General features: G+C 40.8%; 4 protein-coding genes across 8 annotated transcripts; 2 read left to right on the top strand and 2 right to left on the bottom strand.

Moving 5' to 3' along the window:
* The first annotated feature begins 48 nt into the window (after positions 1-48).
* LOC105561903 (fibroblast growth factor receptor substrate 3) lies at positions 49-5,943 on the top strand. Of its 2 annotated transcripts, none has more exons than XM_012012271.1 (4): positions 49-130; positions 395-717; positions 797-1,182; positions 1,261-5,943. In XM_012012271.1, exons 2-4 carry the CDS (start codon positions 406-408, stop codon positions 2,006-2,008), a joined length of 1,446 nt encoding a protein of 481 aa, XP_011867661.1. In that variant the 5' UTR covers positions 49-130; positions 395-405; the 3' UTR covers positions 2,009-5,943. The 2 variants fall into 2 exon arrangements, with proteins under 2 accessions (XP_011867661.1, XP_011867662.1); XM_012012272.1 differs by lacking the exon at positions 49-130 and adding an exon at positions 146-283.
* LOC105561904 (ankyrin-3-like) lies at positions 5,932-9,974 on the bottom strand. The gene is made up of 3 exons (XM_012012273.1): positions 8,188-9,974; positions 7,462-7,802; positions 5,932-6,897 (listed from the first exon to the last, which is right to left on the bottom strand). The coding sequence occupies exons 1-3, from the start codon at positions 8,916-8,918 to the stop codon at positions 6,335-6,337; spliced, it is 1,635 nt and encodes a 544-aa protein (XP_011867663.1). The 5' UTR covers positions 8,919-9,974; the 3' UTR covers positions 5,932-6,334.
* A 99-nt stretch (positions 9,975-10,073) lies between these two features.
* Positions 10,074-13,445, bottom strand: LOC105561901 (serine/arginine-rich splicing factor 7-like). Of its 2 annotated transcripts, XM_012012270.1 has the most exons (5): positions 13,245-13,445; positions 13,028-13,136; positions 12,444-12,823; positions 10,445-10,685; positions 10,074-10,375 (listed from the first exon to the last, which is right to left on the bottom strand). In XM_012012270.1, exons 2-4 carry the CDS (start codon positions 13,034-13,036, stop codon positions 10,448-10,450), a joined length of 627 nt encoding a protein of 208 aa, XP_011867660.1. In that variant the 5' UTR covers positions 13,037-13,136; positions 13,245-13,445; the 3' UTR covers positions 10,074-10,375; positions 10,445-10,447. The 2 variants fall into 2 exon arrangements, with proteins under 2 accessions (XP_011867660.1, XP_011867659.1); XM_012012269.1 differs by having other exon boundaries at positions 13,028-13,445.
* Positions 13,446-13,560: 115 nt separating this feature from the next.
* Positions 13,561-15,648, top strand: LOC105561900 (intraflagellar transport protein 52 homolog). Of its 3 annotated transcripts, XM_012012267.1 has the most exons (7): positions 13,561-13,730; positions 13,827-14,016; positions 14,089-14,306; positions 14,415-14,523; positions 14,587-14,869; positions 14,954-15,202; positions 15,289-15,648. In XM_012012267.1, exons 2-7 carry the CDS (start codon positions 13,883-13,885, stop codon positions 15,556-15,558), a joined length of 1,263 nt encoding a protein of 420 aa, XP_011867657.1. In that variant the 5' UTR covers positions 13,561-13,730; positions 13,827-13,882; the 3' UTR covers positions 15,559-15,648. The 3 variants fall into 3 exon arrangements, with proteins under 3 accessions (XP_011867657.1, XP_011867658.1, XP_011867656.1); XM_012012268.1 differs by having other exon boundaries at positions 13,561-14,016; positions 14,659-14,869; XM_012012266.1 differs by having other exon boundaries at positions 13,561-14,016.
* The last annotated feature ends 64 nt before the right edge of the window (positions 15,649-15,712 follow it).

Genomic DNA, 15,712 nt, shown 5'->3' with positions numbered 1-15,712 from the left:
AAGTGGCGTAGCCGCGTCCGCCGCGTCCACGTCAATGTGTAAGGATATGCTGTCAATGACGGGATAAGCGACGATCACGTTCGTCGGAAGACTGATCTCGTCTCATGTCGTCTGGGCTATGTCGTATTTGGTACGTGTACCTTTACAACGAGCCCAACGAGACGCCTCACTGACGTTTAGCGTATTTTACGTTTTTATTGTTTTTATTTACCACACGTAATTCCGCTCTTTGTCTGCTTTGTTTATCTCGCGAATCATTAGGACTGCTATAAGATGAACGCAAGCAAGTATCTGTCATTTCCTTTTTGTGTAATGCGCTTCGTGGTGTAGCTGCATGACAGTAATTGGTTTGCAATGAGAGAAACGTTGCGAACTGCATTGTGCTTTTGTCTAGATAAATGAAGAATGGGTTGCGTCAATAGCAGAGCAGACGTTAACGATCTGCACCCCAACATTTTCCAAGTAATGAACGTGGACGACGATGGTAATTTCATTTCCCCTGGACGTTTAGAAGTTACCGAGGTAGACATTATATTGTATCAGCGTGGCAAGCAGCCGATTAAATGGCCATTGCGCTGTTTGCGACGGTACGGCTACGATTTGGAAGGACTCTTCAGTTTTGAGTCGGGCAGACGCTGTTCCACAGGTCCTGGTATATATGCTTTCAAATGTCGGAGAGCCGAAGAACTGTTTAATCTTGTACAAACGAAAATTCAGGTTAATATCACAAGAGCTAATAAATAAATATTTCGATATACGACCAGAGGATTTGAAGGAAGTACTTGGTTGTCAGCAGGTACGCAACAACGGAGGAGACGACACGCTGTCGCGAGACCTTCCAATACCGTCGCATCCCGCTACATCGGTAGCAAATGCGGCAATGCAAATGGAGCCTAATTATTTGGATCCAATATCGTCGAGAAGTAACAATCGTACGGGCTCTAGATTCCCTCACAGCCAGCAGAACGGCATCAGAAGATTGAGCAGTGTGGGAAGCAGCAGTGGCCCTATATCTCCCCAAGGAACCTTGGGATCACCGTCGCCACCCCCTATGCTTCCACCACCGCCACCGATTTCTCAGCCCCATCCGTCCTCTCTGTATGTCAATGAGGAGGTCTTGTCGTCTCTCCCCATTGAAATGGAGCGCAACAATAATAAAAGCCTTGGAAGAACAGTACAAAGGTAACGTCGGTTCGCTCCATCAATGGCGCATTGAATTTAAAACGGATATAACACGACGATTTCTCATTATTATTGCAGATCGCCGCAAAACGCTTCTACAGTTAATAACGCGACTTCCGTCAGTGGACCTGCGGAAACGGAATTGATACCCATTCAATGTAGCACAGAAATAACCAGTTACGACGCGACGTCACTGTTGCCGACTACGGTGCCCTATATGAACATAGACATCTGCAGCGAATCGAACCCAATCTCGCCGACGCACAGTACTACCGAGACAAATCAGCTCAAGGAGGAAAATAACGACATGGACGGATCCGAGCACGCGTATATGAACATAGGTCCCAGACAGGATCACATTGTGGAAAACATTGCCATCAGAGTACGTCCACCTCCGTTGCCCGTCTTGCAGTCGGACGTGGAAGAAGGCTCCAGGCATTGCTACGCTAATCTAGAGGCGAGCGAAATCGAGAGTCTGAGGAAGAGATTCTCTGGCACCTCGGTGGCCGAGAGGTCACCCTTAGCACCCTCCACGCCAACGGGATGTCCGATCAGGGAGGTAAATTATGCAGTTTTGGATCTGGATAAGAAAGACGCACCCACCGGCGCATCCAACAATGCGGTAAACGTTGCCCCGTCTCCCCCCGAGTCTCCGAACAAGCCGCAACAAGGCTACGCCACGATAGATTTCAACAAAACGGCCGCTCTCTCGCACTCGGTTAATCCCAACCTCGTCAACGATAACGAAGGCTGCAGAAAAACTCGTCACAACTCTACGATAAGCGATCTGGTAGCTCCGTGCAGGCACAATTCAGTAAGTGAATAAATAAGCGAGCTCGAGTGGCATATTTTATATAGATTACATCGTCTAACGACATTCGTGTAACGACTGTCTATCGTGTTCTTCGTTGTAGAAAAAAGGAAAAACGCAAAAAATTGGGGATGATTGGATTTAGTTCTATCACGAGTTTCTGCAACTCATCAAGTCATTTGATTGCGCGTTAAACTTTCAACGTTTTTTCGTATATTGGAGACTACATAGTAGTTGATATATACAATGAGATATTCTAGTGTATGAATTTGTACAAGTTTTCAGTGCATTTTATCAGAGCAACAGTATTCATACATACTAAGTCTTGTTTCCAAGTCAGAATAAGGCAGCATAGAGAGAATGTTTTTATACGAGAAACGTATAGATAAGTTTTTAGTACTTCATGCAGTCAGATTTTTTACATTTAGCATTTTACAAAGTAATGTGGAGGAATTGGAAGCTAAAGTGCCCTAATCTTTTTCTGTAAATATCGTAGAATTTAATGTGGCTCAAGTGATTGTAACGAATACACAAAGTATGGCATAATATAAAGAAAGTATGATGTAAGTTGTCACTGATAACGAGAATCATATTAGAGGGATTTTTCAGTGATTGCTGTCATTTATTAGTTATTATATTTATCATCAGAGCTAATAACAACAAAGTCTAAGTTTAACATAACTGGAGTAAAAATGTCACTTAAAATAAGATCGTGGATCGATTCATTTAGATTTGATATATGTGTGACGTGAATAATTAATAATATATAATATTAAGAGCAGTGTTGAAACAACTGATGCAGGAATTTGTTAAATTCCGAAGATTATATTTCCGTTTTTTCTTTTTGTGAGAGAGAGAGAGAGAACGAGAGTTCATACGAGTTTTATATGTATACACATATATATATATATATAATTATAAAAATTTATCCATTAAATATTGCTGATACATATGTCAGCATAATGTTATTGATTCAAGTCGAAGACAACCTTTTCTTTCTAGTAATTCTTAATCTAGTAATGAAATTACAATACATCCAAGATGTAAATAACCAAAAATTCTTTTGTAGATAAGTTCATGTACGTTGTTGTCTAGTATATTTATAATCGTTATAAAAAATTGGATTGAAACCAAATATATCATATATTTATGTTACCAAGAATATAATCCAAGAGACATAGATATAATTGAATTAAGTAATTAAGTAATTGGATAAGCTTATTTATCAATCATGAAACAGTTTCTGATACACGTGCATAAATACGGTTGCTTTATGTGACAAAAGATGTAGAAAAATATTAGGAATATATTAATAAACTACATATTATTTTCTACATAACTTGTATTTCAGTTTTCGTTAGTGAAAACTCAATGTGAGCTGCTTTATTCTCGATATAAATTTGACATATATAAACCGTTAAGCCACACAAATAACAAATTTTATTAAAGAGAAGTCGACTTTTCTTATAGAATGGACGGAATTTTTGTATCATATTTCTTTGGGGACGTTGCATTTTAGATCGTATATCTTTATCCTAAGAGTTCCTTAAGTATAATAAGGAATTGTTTAACGTAAGAATAATAGATTACTGAGATAATCGAAAATGCCAAATTTTACATAGATTTATTATATAATTAACTTTATATGAAAATATATATTGTATACATATATATGCCTGTTTTCTTTTTGCTATTTCCTGTTTGCAGGAAAAAATTATTATTATTTAGCACGTATTTGGTACATATTTCTAACAGCGCAATTTTGTATTATCATAATTTTCGATTACTTGAAAATTGATTGATAGAAAATTTTTCTGGCTTTAATATTAAAAAGATTTGTATGAAAAAAAACTTGCCTTAAATAGAGACATATTTAAGGCATTGTCAACAAAAATCTTTGTTAATAAGAATTTGATAGCAAGGAAATATTGGTTTATGTGTTACCCCTTAAATCTCTGACGTGCATTATTTACCAAAGTAATTGTATAAGTCTTCATTTATTTAAATAGTGAGAAGAATTCAGGCCTATCCAATTTATTAGAAATGGGCAAAAATCGCTTTTTGTCTTACTCGAATAATAAAAAATAACAATCTATTTTTAATTTATTCGTTATGTAATAATCATATTATTCGTAAAAGTAATCGTTTTTTTATTCGTACGAATAAAAAGTACATTATTTGTGTACCTATTTAAATAGGAAGTTATTGAAATGATCATACAAATTATGATTTGCATAACGAATTAAACAAAAATTTCTGTAACATGATGCTCATCTCTAATATACATATACTGCATAGTGTTATGTACCATGTATTGTATGGAGGATTCTATATAATGTCTATGCGCTTTACAATTAGACAACAAGTGTCAATATAGGAGACGTATAATGACTATAATGAGTAACAATGTGCAATGCTTGGCATAGAGACTTTTGTATTCCATATACATATATTCCATTATACATACACGCAAAATCGAATGCGCAAAGATCTGAAAGAAATCTTGTTTTTTCTAAATTGATAAGTGTATTGATTTTATTTACTCTAGTTTTATACACATGTACTGCAATATTATCATTGGTCTATAATTTTAACAAAATCGTCATCCGCGCTCAATACGTTAAATGCCGTCGTATGGTCGTATGATGCGTATTTACGTACGTTTAAGAATGTACAATTATTTATCCAAAGAATATGTTGTAAGATTGTATACAGTTTAAACTAATTTTAGTTAGATTATGCAAAATGTATAATCGAGCTTTTTAACATTTCTAGAGCCATACACACAGTTTTGAAATCCATAACTTTTCCTTGTGCCAGAATTATCCAATCATCAATTATAATATACATTATAATTAGTGATTTGATATGATTAAGGATTTTTTAAAATTTAGAAACTGTAATTAAAGACTGTTGTAATGAAAGAAAGTGTTATTGAAAGGAATGAGCGTGTGTGATCGAGCATTTCTGTAGAACATGTCCGTTTTGCGAATATAAGTAGAATGTGCCAAAAAAAACGACGCATAAATCTGTTTTTAACAGAGCTTGAAGATATAGTTTAGGCTTTTTTGTGCTACATGCAAGTGTTCTTAAAATGTGAATACGATCTACAACAATGACAGTGTCGTCACGTCAATCTTGAAAATATGCAATATAGCAGCCTGTATTATAGACACATACATCGAATTGAATTTCTATCGAAACGTGTGTGTAAGTCTGAATGCATGTATAGGGACACGTATCATATATGCCATACCACACGTGCGTACCTTAACTACAAGTAATAGTATCGTAAGAGCTTCTTATCGGTAGGATACACGAAAAGTTGCAAACGTGTCTCAGCGCTCGTGCAACGGTATTGCGTATGTGCCTGTTGTTGCTTGATTTCTTTTAAATTTTGCAAATCCGTGATCAGTATAACTATTTGTTGAAATATGTTTAATGTATCCGCTAAATTTTATGCGATCGATCCTGACTCATTGGCAAACGTGGTAAATTTTTTTGTACATAGCTGCAGTGCAATACTAAATTTTCAACTAGATCTACTAAAATATTTCACGGCTGTGAGACATGTTTCGTAACAGATGGCTAATGAAATTATCGAAAGGAATCTACAAATTGTCTCTATTTATCCCAGTGCATGTAATGGAAAGAAGCCTATATATGAAATAGCAGGGAAGACATATTTATTTTTATACAGTGTCTTCTAGACGTTTTAATCAGCCAAAATATAATGAATTACACATTCGGTAGATTGTACGATCGTTATATAATATTTATTTCATAATTCTAACACAGCCTTTCAGATATCATGTGATATACTTTGAAAGAAATATTTTAAAATCCGTTTATACTTAGCTGTACATACAAACATGCTTCCGATCTACTCATTTTCGCTTCATTTCAGATTATGTGGATTTATAAAATATACACTAATGTTATAAAACTTATACTGTTTCACTTTATTAATTTCCCTTCAAACAATCGTGTCGATAACAAATAAACTTAACCAAAACATTAATAATGTTGGCAAGATTACGCGCGATAACAATAATGAACAATAATGAAGGTAAAACGATAATGATGATAAACGTATTAATGTTTACTTGTAAGATGTACCGTAGCTTGATATATTCTAAATCGTAGGTCGTACGTTGCAATCTTTTAAGTGAAGTGCACTTTGATCCACAATCGGGATTTTGTATCGCGCTTACGATTGCACACGTATTAAATGTGTATCGCGATATTTATTGAGCAACAAGAGTAAGATAATTGCACTTTGTCTACAGTTACATTTAATTATAACGGTCTTAAGCAAACTGTCTGTAGGAAATGCACTGATCAGGCGGCGAGTTGTCGGCGTCTGGTCAATTCGTGATCGATCAGAAGCGAGATGTCGGGATCACGGCGCAGGATGGTCGCGCAATAATGCATGGTTTGACTGGGGTCCGCGCCAGCCTTCAATAGTATCCTGACGGCGTTGACGAATCCGCTCTCGGCGGCGACCTGCAATGCTGTCAGACCGTCGATGTTGACTTGCTCCAATTGAGCCAAAGGCGAGGTGACCAACAGCGAGACCGTCTGATGAAATCCTCTCGCTGACGCGAGGTGCAACGGAGTGTTCCCGCCGGCGTCCTGCGTGCCGGGATCCTCGCCGTGTTCGAGCAGCTTCGCCACCATATCAACATGATTCTTCCGCGACGCTATATGCAATGGAGTTTCGCCGTACCGCGACGTGATGCCCGTCGGCGTGTGTTGTATCAACAATGCCGCCGTATTTAACGCACTGCACTCCAAACTCTCGTGCAGAGCGGTCTCTCCGCGATCATTCTTCAGCGCGGTATCCACGCCGGCGGCCAGAAGCGTCCCGATCAACGACTCAATGTCGCTCTCGTCATTGTTATCTGTAAGATAACGTGCCATTAAAGCTCTTGCAATTGCGCGCTCTTTTCGTTTGACGATTGCGAAACGAGCGAGAATAATCATTTGTTATTCGAAAAAGTCACGCGCGTCGTGCACTTGTATAGAAAAATGTCATTTGTTTCGAAAAAATGTCCAACAAAGATGTGGAGATTGGTTAAGCCCGTGTCAGACTACGGGTCGAGATTGAGATTGGATTGAAATCTTCTAATCAGAGTAAAGTTTACTAATCTCAAGTTTAGCGAATTTTACTCCGATTTCTATCTAATCTCAATCTCTACCCGTAGTCTGACACGGGCTTTAAGATAATTGAATGTAAAATGGCATAATCTTACAAGTTTTTTTTATTTGTAAAAATGTCAAGCGCGTAACTCTCGTTGGAAGTTGAAGATCTCTGGAAAACTAAGAATCTTGAGAGAAATAAATACGTTCATTTTCTTAGGTAGATTTCACCTAATAGAATTTGAATTTGAATCTTACACGTGTAATTACGTGGATATATGTAAAGTGTATTGGAGAATGAACTAAGTAAAAGCTAAGTGACGCACCAAAAATAGTTGACGACGCTAAAATGTGCAGGGCACTTCGGCCTTGGTGATCCTTGGCGTTTACGTGCCCCGCTCCCGCCAGCAGTTCCAATGTCTTCAGGGCCGCGTCGAAATTGTGACGAAGGGATTTTAGCAACGTGTGGGCCAGTTGACGCGAGAGCACGTGCAATGCAGTCGATCCACTGCCGGCCTCTTTGACGCCCGGCGGACAGTCGTATTTCAAGAGGTCCTCCACGAATTTCAACACATTGCCCGGCCCGCCGTTCAGGATTGCTCTGTGAAGTGCCGTTTCACCCCGCGGCGAACGCACAGCTGGATTGCACCCGTTCGCTAGTAGCGCGCTGTAATCCGCCCGGAGATAAAGAGATGATAGAACAAGTTTGCACCAAGTTGTCTACTTTGCAATCATTGTACTATAGCAAAAATAAAATACTACCGCAAACACAAGTTATTTTTAGCTTTTTACGATAATTCATCAAAGAGAATTTTTATAGCCATGCGGAGCATCACGGAGCGAAGAATATCATTTCAAGTATGCACCTTTCAAACTACTTTTTTGCTCCAGATTGCACAAGTACTTTCAACTAAAAAAAAATGTATTAAAAAATCTGTACAATAATCAATTGACTCGGGGAGCTCTAAATCGATGCAATTTGCGGGAAGGAGAAAGTTGCGCAAAAAAATCGTGTTGAACGATCCGGTTGACGCGATTCTGGAAAAATGTACCTCAACACAGGCAGGCAATGACTCGTTGCTGCCATCAATAGGGGTGGATCACCCGACACGTTCCAATCCGGTTCGTCCAGGCTTTGCACGCAACCGTTGGCGATCAACTCTGAAACGCGCTTGGCGTTTCCCGATCGTACAGAATCGTAAAACGAGTCGGCGTCTCGCTGGCCGACAACTTCCCTCTCAAGTTCATCTTGTTTCTCGTCCGCGTCCAGGCAAATTTCCGCCACGTTCTCGCAGCAAGCTCGCACGTCCTCCACGTCTTCCCCGGCGCGTCGTCGATGCGTCCGGATTTCCGGCGACTCCGGCACGCTCCAATTGTTCTGGTCCTTGCCAAGATCCTTGACCCGCTTCCTTCTCGCGCTGCACGTGGACGCGCTTTCCGCGCGCTCCAACGAGATCGACTCCTTCTCTTCCTCGTGCCTCTCGTTATCCTCGAGGAGCAATTCCTCGCTCTTGGGGCCGCTCATTCGCGAAACATCATTCACCGAATTCGCAGAGGCACCAACGCTTCCTTCGTCCTTATGTTCCATCTCCTTCTCGTACATTCGCAGATCCCCGTCGAATGATTCACCTGGCAGAGGGCCGATCTCGACGGAAGACGAGTCACCTGTTGCGAGACTGGCTCGCGACGACGACGAGGTCTCCTCCATGTCAGCGACAGTGTCGCGGGGACTCGTTGCCTTCTGTTGCTCGCGTTCCGTCGTCGTTTCATATGCGGAAGTCATCGCACCCGCGCGCTTAATTGGCCCCGATTATTTGTCCACGCAATTGGCTCGGCGCTCTCGACGCGGAACAACACGGCGGGCGCGTTATAATTGGTCTGCGTACTGCGACAAGTTTCGCTTTCGCCGGACCACGCACCGGCAATATAATACAATAAAAGCTACAACAGAAAGAGGCGCAACGGGGGGAGATTGGCGTAACTTTGCTCTGCGACCCTGCGAGACGGTCGAGCAGAACCGAAGCGAACGAGAATCCCCGGCGTTTTACGATGCCTCGCTAAAAACGTGCCTCCACACCGGCTTCTCCCCTTTTTCTTTCTTCTCCTCCTCCTCTTCCTCCTCTTCTTCAGCTCCCTCCACCTCTCCGCACTGCCATTCTGTGTTTCGCGTTGTAGCACATTTTGCCTTCATTCGTTGCCTACCCCACTTTACCAGTCTGCGCGCTCCTTAATCCTCCTCAGACGAGCCATGGGTGCCGAATCATTGAAATTTAAAGCGACGCGATCAACAATTATCCAATTTATTTATATTCTTCGTAACCACGTAAAATAATAGCTGCATTTCTTCAAAAGCACCATCGATCAAAATAACGTGAATTTTTTAACATGTTCTACAATTGCTTAATAATAATTAAGTGATCACAGTAAACGTGCTTACTTGCAAATGAGTCGAGTCAAAGCTACTCACTTTGATTTGTGCTATACTCTGCCATTATCACTTCTGAATTATAGCATTTAATACTTTTTCTCTCCCCACGTGCAAAATTAGCGGAATTGGCAATACGAATCTTAATCAATCTAAAAATAAAAAAAGTGATACTGCGAGTTATGAAAAAATTGCAAATTGATTGGCTTTACCAGTTATTCGTTGACGCGGCTTTTCTACAAGGCACAGCGAGCTTGAAAATGCTTGCAAATGGAATCACACCGTTTGCTACGCCTATTACCTTATCTGCCGTCGAGTATACTGATGTAAAAAAATTTCAAGAGAGAAGAAAACTCAGCGACGCCGCGTGATCACGATCAGACACGCAGATGCGCAAACGGGAAGAAGGGATTTTTACACGCGTACTTGTTCGGTGTGGGAACCTGGGACTTGAGCGAGACGATGGACAATGATTGAACGCACGATACGATACAATAGAAACGCGTGCACATCTAAGAAGCTATCATTTTTTATTGAACATCAGTTTACAGCAACTCAGATACGAGCGAACATAAACGAGAACTTGAAGAAACCACCGGTAAAGTAGCCGGGAAATTAACAATGTACGTGGTTTCTTTCGTATAGAATAATAATCCTTCACTTATATGAAGTTGTTATGCTATCCATGTTTACAAAAACAGGCAAGTTTTATATATGGCTAAATGATAAATCAATATGCGATTGCTTCAACTGTTGAAGGGTCATAGCTTTTTAATTAAGAGTCAAAGGAATCCGATAAACGTCAGTGAACCCCACTAAAACAGAAAGTCACAATGTATCATGTTGATTGAATGACAGTAACGGTATAACCGACATTTACTTACCATTTATCTGCTCCGAGATCTGGAGCCCGATCGAGATTTCGACTTGCTTCGACCTTTGGAAACGGACTTCCGTTTCTTGCGATACTTATCCTTGACGCCGACGCTCCTGCTGCGGGACGGGCTGCGCCGTGATGAGCGCGAGCGCGAGCGATTACTGCGGGATCTTGAGCGGGAACGTGAGCGCGATCGCGATCGTGAACGCGATCTTGATCTCGATTTGGACTTTGATCGCGAACGGGACCTAAAGTAAAAGTCGTAATAAATAAATGTCAAGATAATTGCCGCGTGTACATGTTTGCCTATCTATTGCTACGGAACATTAATGTGAAACATGATCTTTAAAACTGGAGACTATTTGATTTTCATCGATTTTTACACAGCACGTATCACCCCCAAAATTAGCAACAGCGATTGATTTTATCACTAGTAATGATCAATCCTGATCCTGGTTAAACCTTTAATACCGTCTTTTCGAAAGATTCAAAGTATTGAAATATCGAGCTTTCTCTCTGTCTCCGAAATGCATGTTAATACAAGAAATAATTCGAGTGATCCGAACTCTGACGAATTAAGTATTTTTCAATCCCGTGTATTGATTAAAAGGCATTATTTACAATACCTCCGAGCAATTTCTATTTGACAAGAGCATCAGATTATTTCGGTAAATAAATGCAACTACCTTTACAAGTCATGCAAGTTTGCTTACACGTAATAACGTAACGTGGATTCGTTCGTGTTCAAAATGGATTCAGCCAGCACACATATACATTAATCTTCGTAGAATATATACATATACTTGACTGTTCTACTCGTACATATATACCATCTTTCCTGGGTGTGCTTATAGCAGACAATTGTGGATTGCATGCGCGCGATGGCTATGCCGAGAAGGGAGAGCGGATGAGCCCTTTATGCGGACGAAATTACGAGAGGGTCCGAGATGAACGGATGAAGAGTGGCTAGAGACGAGACCGCTCAAAGTTTCTCTCTCATCAACCCCGTTGGGTATTACAACGATGACGATAACGACGATGATGACGATGATTAAGGCGACGAAGACGAAGACGACAACGACGACGACTAGGCCGAGAACGACGACTAGGCAGAAATCACAGATTGAAGGAAGAACGCCGCAAGTGCCAGACGTGCAAAACTCTCGATTTAGGGTGATGGTCAGTGGTCAGTGGATCGGTATCGTAGCAGTGCGCAGAACTAGCCACCCCGTGTCCGGTCGGCCGCGGCCCGTGTTTCGGCCGCGTTTTCTCGCCCGCAGAGTGTGCAGAGGGAAACCCAAAGTAGATGTGGAGTGCTCTACGCTGTAACTACGACGCGCGGTGTGTGTCACAAACGTGAACCCAAGGCGAATCTCGCGCGACAATGTCGGGTAGCAACGCACATTTCACATGCGCGTGCTGTATTCTCAGCCGCAACTCCTATAAATAACGGGCAATATTACGTTGGCCGCTTTACAACTAGTTTCGTTTTATGTTTGTAGACATTTCTTTTTTATCTTTTACCAATTTTAAGTAGCTTATAATCGCCATTATTTTAATAATGGAACAATCCTGTACAATCTTTTTCGTAACTGCCAGGTGAAATTGGCACAGTAATTCAAACAGTCATTTAACTAAATTAATCTCAGGTAATTCAATATCGTCTTATTGTATACATTATTCAATCTTTCTTTCCTAATTATTCAGATAAAGAGTGCCCAAGTTCAAATACAGCTCATTTACACAAATCTTTGCAAGTGTCAACTCTCGTCGTGGTTCACACATGATAAGAGATGTGAAACTGTATTTTTACGTAACTACGTTACAATCCTTATCCACAATGTATGCGACAAGACAGAAACTTGCGTATGCACAATATAATTCAATGTACAAACACAAAAAAAATATATATATGTGTGTATGTGTGTGTGTGTGTGTGTAAACTTGATACTTGGCAAGTAGAAATAATTGATCTCGTTAAAAAGGGAGAAATTTGCAAGACTTACCTCCTTCTATGGGAACCTCGATGGCGATGACAATCTCTAGCATAATGACCCTTCTCGCCACATTCGTAGCACTTATCCTCTGGATGAAAAGGTCTGCCAATGCCTCGCCTGGAAAAGCCTCTGTCTCTTAATTTCTTTCCGTTTGACAATTCGACACGAACGCGTCTTCCGCACAAAATGCGCCCGTCCAGCCCCCTCACGGCGTCTTCCGCGTCTCTGGGGTCCTCAAATTCGACAAAGGCAAATCCAGGAGGGTTTCTGGCAACCCAGACATTACGCAATGGGCCGTAGTAGGAAAATGCATCCTCCAATTGCTGTTTACTAGCACTGCTTCCTAAATCTCCTACATAGACCTTGCCGTCCGAGGGATAGCGCGAGACCTAGTGTTGAAAAAAAACATATGCACACATGAGATAATAAACATCTACCAAATATCTTTCACACTCGTGTATATTTAATCCCAGCGCAAAAAAATGTAACTCTTGCCGAGCTAACGTTACTGAAACAAACACCGTTCCCGAGCGTTTGTCTCGTCGCTTGGAAAATACGTTGCGCCGACATAATGAAAATCTGGATTTCTATACCTTGCTCATCTTGTTGGCTTCGTAAGTCTTGGTAACTGCAAATGTTTACGAGGAACGGCGAAAATGTGACATATTCTCGGGAAAATACACGCTCGCCAACGACGACTCCCTGCGCGTTATCGATTCGAGAGAAACAAATTGCAAATTGATTAGAAACCCGTCCGCAAGAGCGGAATTTTTGCAGTAGCGCTTTCGCTACCGGTTACGCGATATTTACGATAACGTCCATAAATGTCCACCAATGCCGGGAAATCCACTACACGCTGTTCAATTCACTTGGCCAATCGCTAACGGGAACTTGTGCAGCCCGTATCACAACGCACGTACGCTCAACGGTCGCGTCATCAACAAGATTACCGTGAGATGGTACAAGCTATCGCCTCTCCCGCCGAGAGAACGTCTACGTGCAAACTTTACAACGAGATAGCTTACGGTTGAGTAGTCGTCTCGTCTTTGTCTAATAAATAGAGTGGGCAACAGAACGAGCTGAACGAGTAATGTTGTCTCTTTCTAAAGTTTCTATACCGATCTCTTGAGCCAAACGCGCAGTTTATATATTATGCTGCCACCAGGGAGAAGCCTGAGAGCAGAGAGAAAACTGAGAACGGCCACCGGTAGAACAGATGCGCCCCCTGACAAAGTGGACGTCAACCGAACCAACTCTTTCAGAGGGCGCAGCTGTTTCTAATGTCGATAATTCAGTGTATGTATTCGACGGTTGTCATTGGTTGTCATTGGTTGTCATGGCGACGACGCGACCAAATAGAAAATATTTTCACGTGCACATTTCGACAATTAGCGAGTGGAACGTCCTCATGTCGCATAGTCTCTCGAGCCGATTTCCAATAACAGAGAATGAGCGCAACTCTCGCCGCCGGCGACGCTAGCGAAAGCAATATTATTTTTGACGTGTCGAAAAATGAAAGGAAATTAAATGACGAATTTAAAATACTTCAGCGGAAACTGAAAGCAAAGTGGAAGTTTGTCGAGTGAGTGACAGAGTTGAAATTGCACTGGTTATCGATACATTCTTATCAGATTGAAAAACTTACATGTTTCAGGAATAACCAAGTGATATCGCAAGAATCATTGGCAAACGCCAAGATCCTGGTGCTGCCAGGGCCGCTGAGTAAATTTACCGAGCTTGAGATGAACTCTATTAGAACTTATTTAAATTCCGGTGGCAATGTTCTTGTCACGCTCGAGGAAGGTGGCGAGAACAAGTCCAATACAAACATCAATTTTTTGCTAGAAGAATTCGGTATAATGGTTAATAACGGTATGCGAAATAAGCGTTATCCATTAGTTCCACTGTGAATTTTTTTGCCTTCAAGTGGACTTTTCCCTCTATGTACAAAAACCTACGTTTTAATGTTTGTATTTGCAGACAGTGTAGCTCGCATGAGTTATAGTCAAACGATGCATCCTAAAGAATCTCTAATCTCCCAAGGCTTATCAAACAAGTCGATATTCCTCAAGAATCACGATGAATACATGTAAGACAGTCTCATAACATTCAACCTGTGGTAACTCCGGTTATCAATATATGGTTATTTTAGTGGTATGAAATTTTTGTATCCTTACGGGGCAACGTTAAATGTGGTGCAACCGTCTGTTGTTGCTTTATCCAGCGGGTCAATTGCTATTCCAATGAATAGGCCAATCTGTGCGTATCATTGCGTAAAAAGCAGTAATGGCAAGCTCGTTGTATTAGGTTCGTCCAGAATGTTGACGGATACCTACATAGAAAAGGAGAGTAATGATGCGTTGCGGGAAATGATTTTTGACTTTTTTGAGCTAAATGTCACGGACACAATGGATGTTCATACGGATGATATAGAAGTAAGTTATTTATCACATATGCAAGTTCTCTCTACGAAGGACGATTGACAAATTGTACCTTTATGTGTGTGTGTGTGTGTGCAGTTTTGGGAGTACAACTTTGTACCAGACATAACGCAGCAGGCTGAAAATCCAAAAGTTTGCACGCAAGATTTAGATAACATTGACATACCTCGCGAATACACCAAGTTATTTAATCATCATCTTTATTCTATAAACTTAAACATGATACCAGCCTGCATAAAAGCGTACGAAGCTTTAGGAGTAAAACACGAGCCACTTACTCTAATTCCACCCCATTTTGAAGCACCTTTGCCTCCCACGCAAGCTTCGGTGAGTAAAACATGTAGTCTAATCTAATTCCATGTCCATTTCTTTCTAATTGTATGCATGTTACACAACTCGAAATAATTCTACAGGCGTTTCCTCCAAGCTTCCAAGAATTACCTCCACCTGCTTTGGAGCTGTTTGATCTAGACGAAGCTTTCAGTTCTGACTTACTAAAATTATCACAACTTACCAACAAATATACCGCGACGAAGGAGCTGTCGGATGACAAAGAATTAGATCATTATATCAGAGAATTTGGAAGTATAATAAGGATAAACAATTCCAACACACACACCGCTAAAGAAGTATTAAATTTTGTCTTTCAAAAAATCTGCAGTTATAAGGCGATGCACGATTGAAATTTTTGTATAGAAAAATGTTGTAATTTATCGTAAATAGCTCATTTTCTATACTAGTCGATTATTTAATAAATGAAGGAGACAATTGTATTACATACATAGCGCGGGACGGGGCTAAAATTTCGCAAATCTGCGTTACCCACTTGGCAAAATG

This window comes from Vollenhovia emeryi, unplaced genomic scaffold, assembly GCF_000949405.1.
Source record: "Vollenhovia emeryi isolate VEMERY1.0 unplaced genomic scaffold, V.emery_V1.0 DF939198.1, whole genome shotgun sequence".
NCBI lineage: Eukaryota > Metazoa > Arthropoda > Insecta > Hymenoptera > Formicidae > Vollenhovia > Vollenhovia emeryi.
This window is presented reverse-complemented; position numbering and strand designations above follow the sequence as displayed.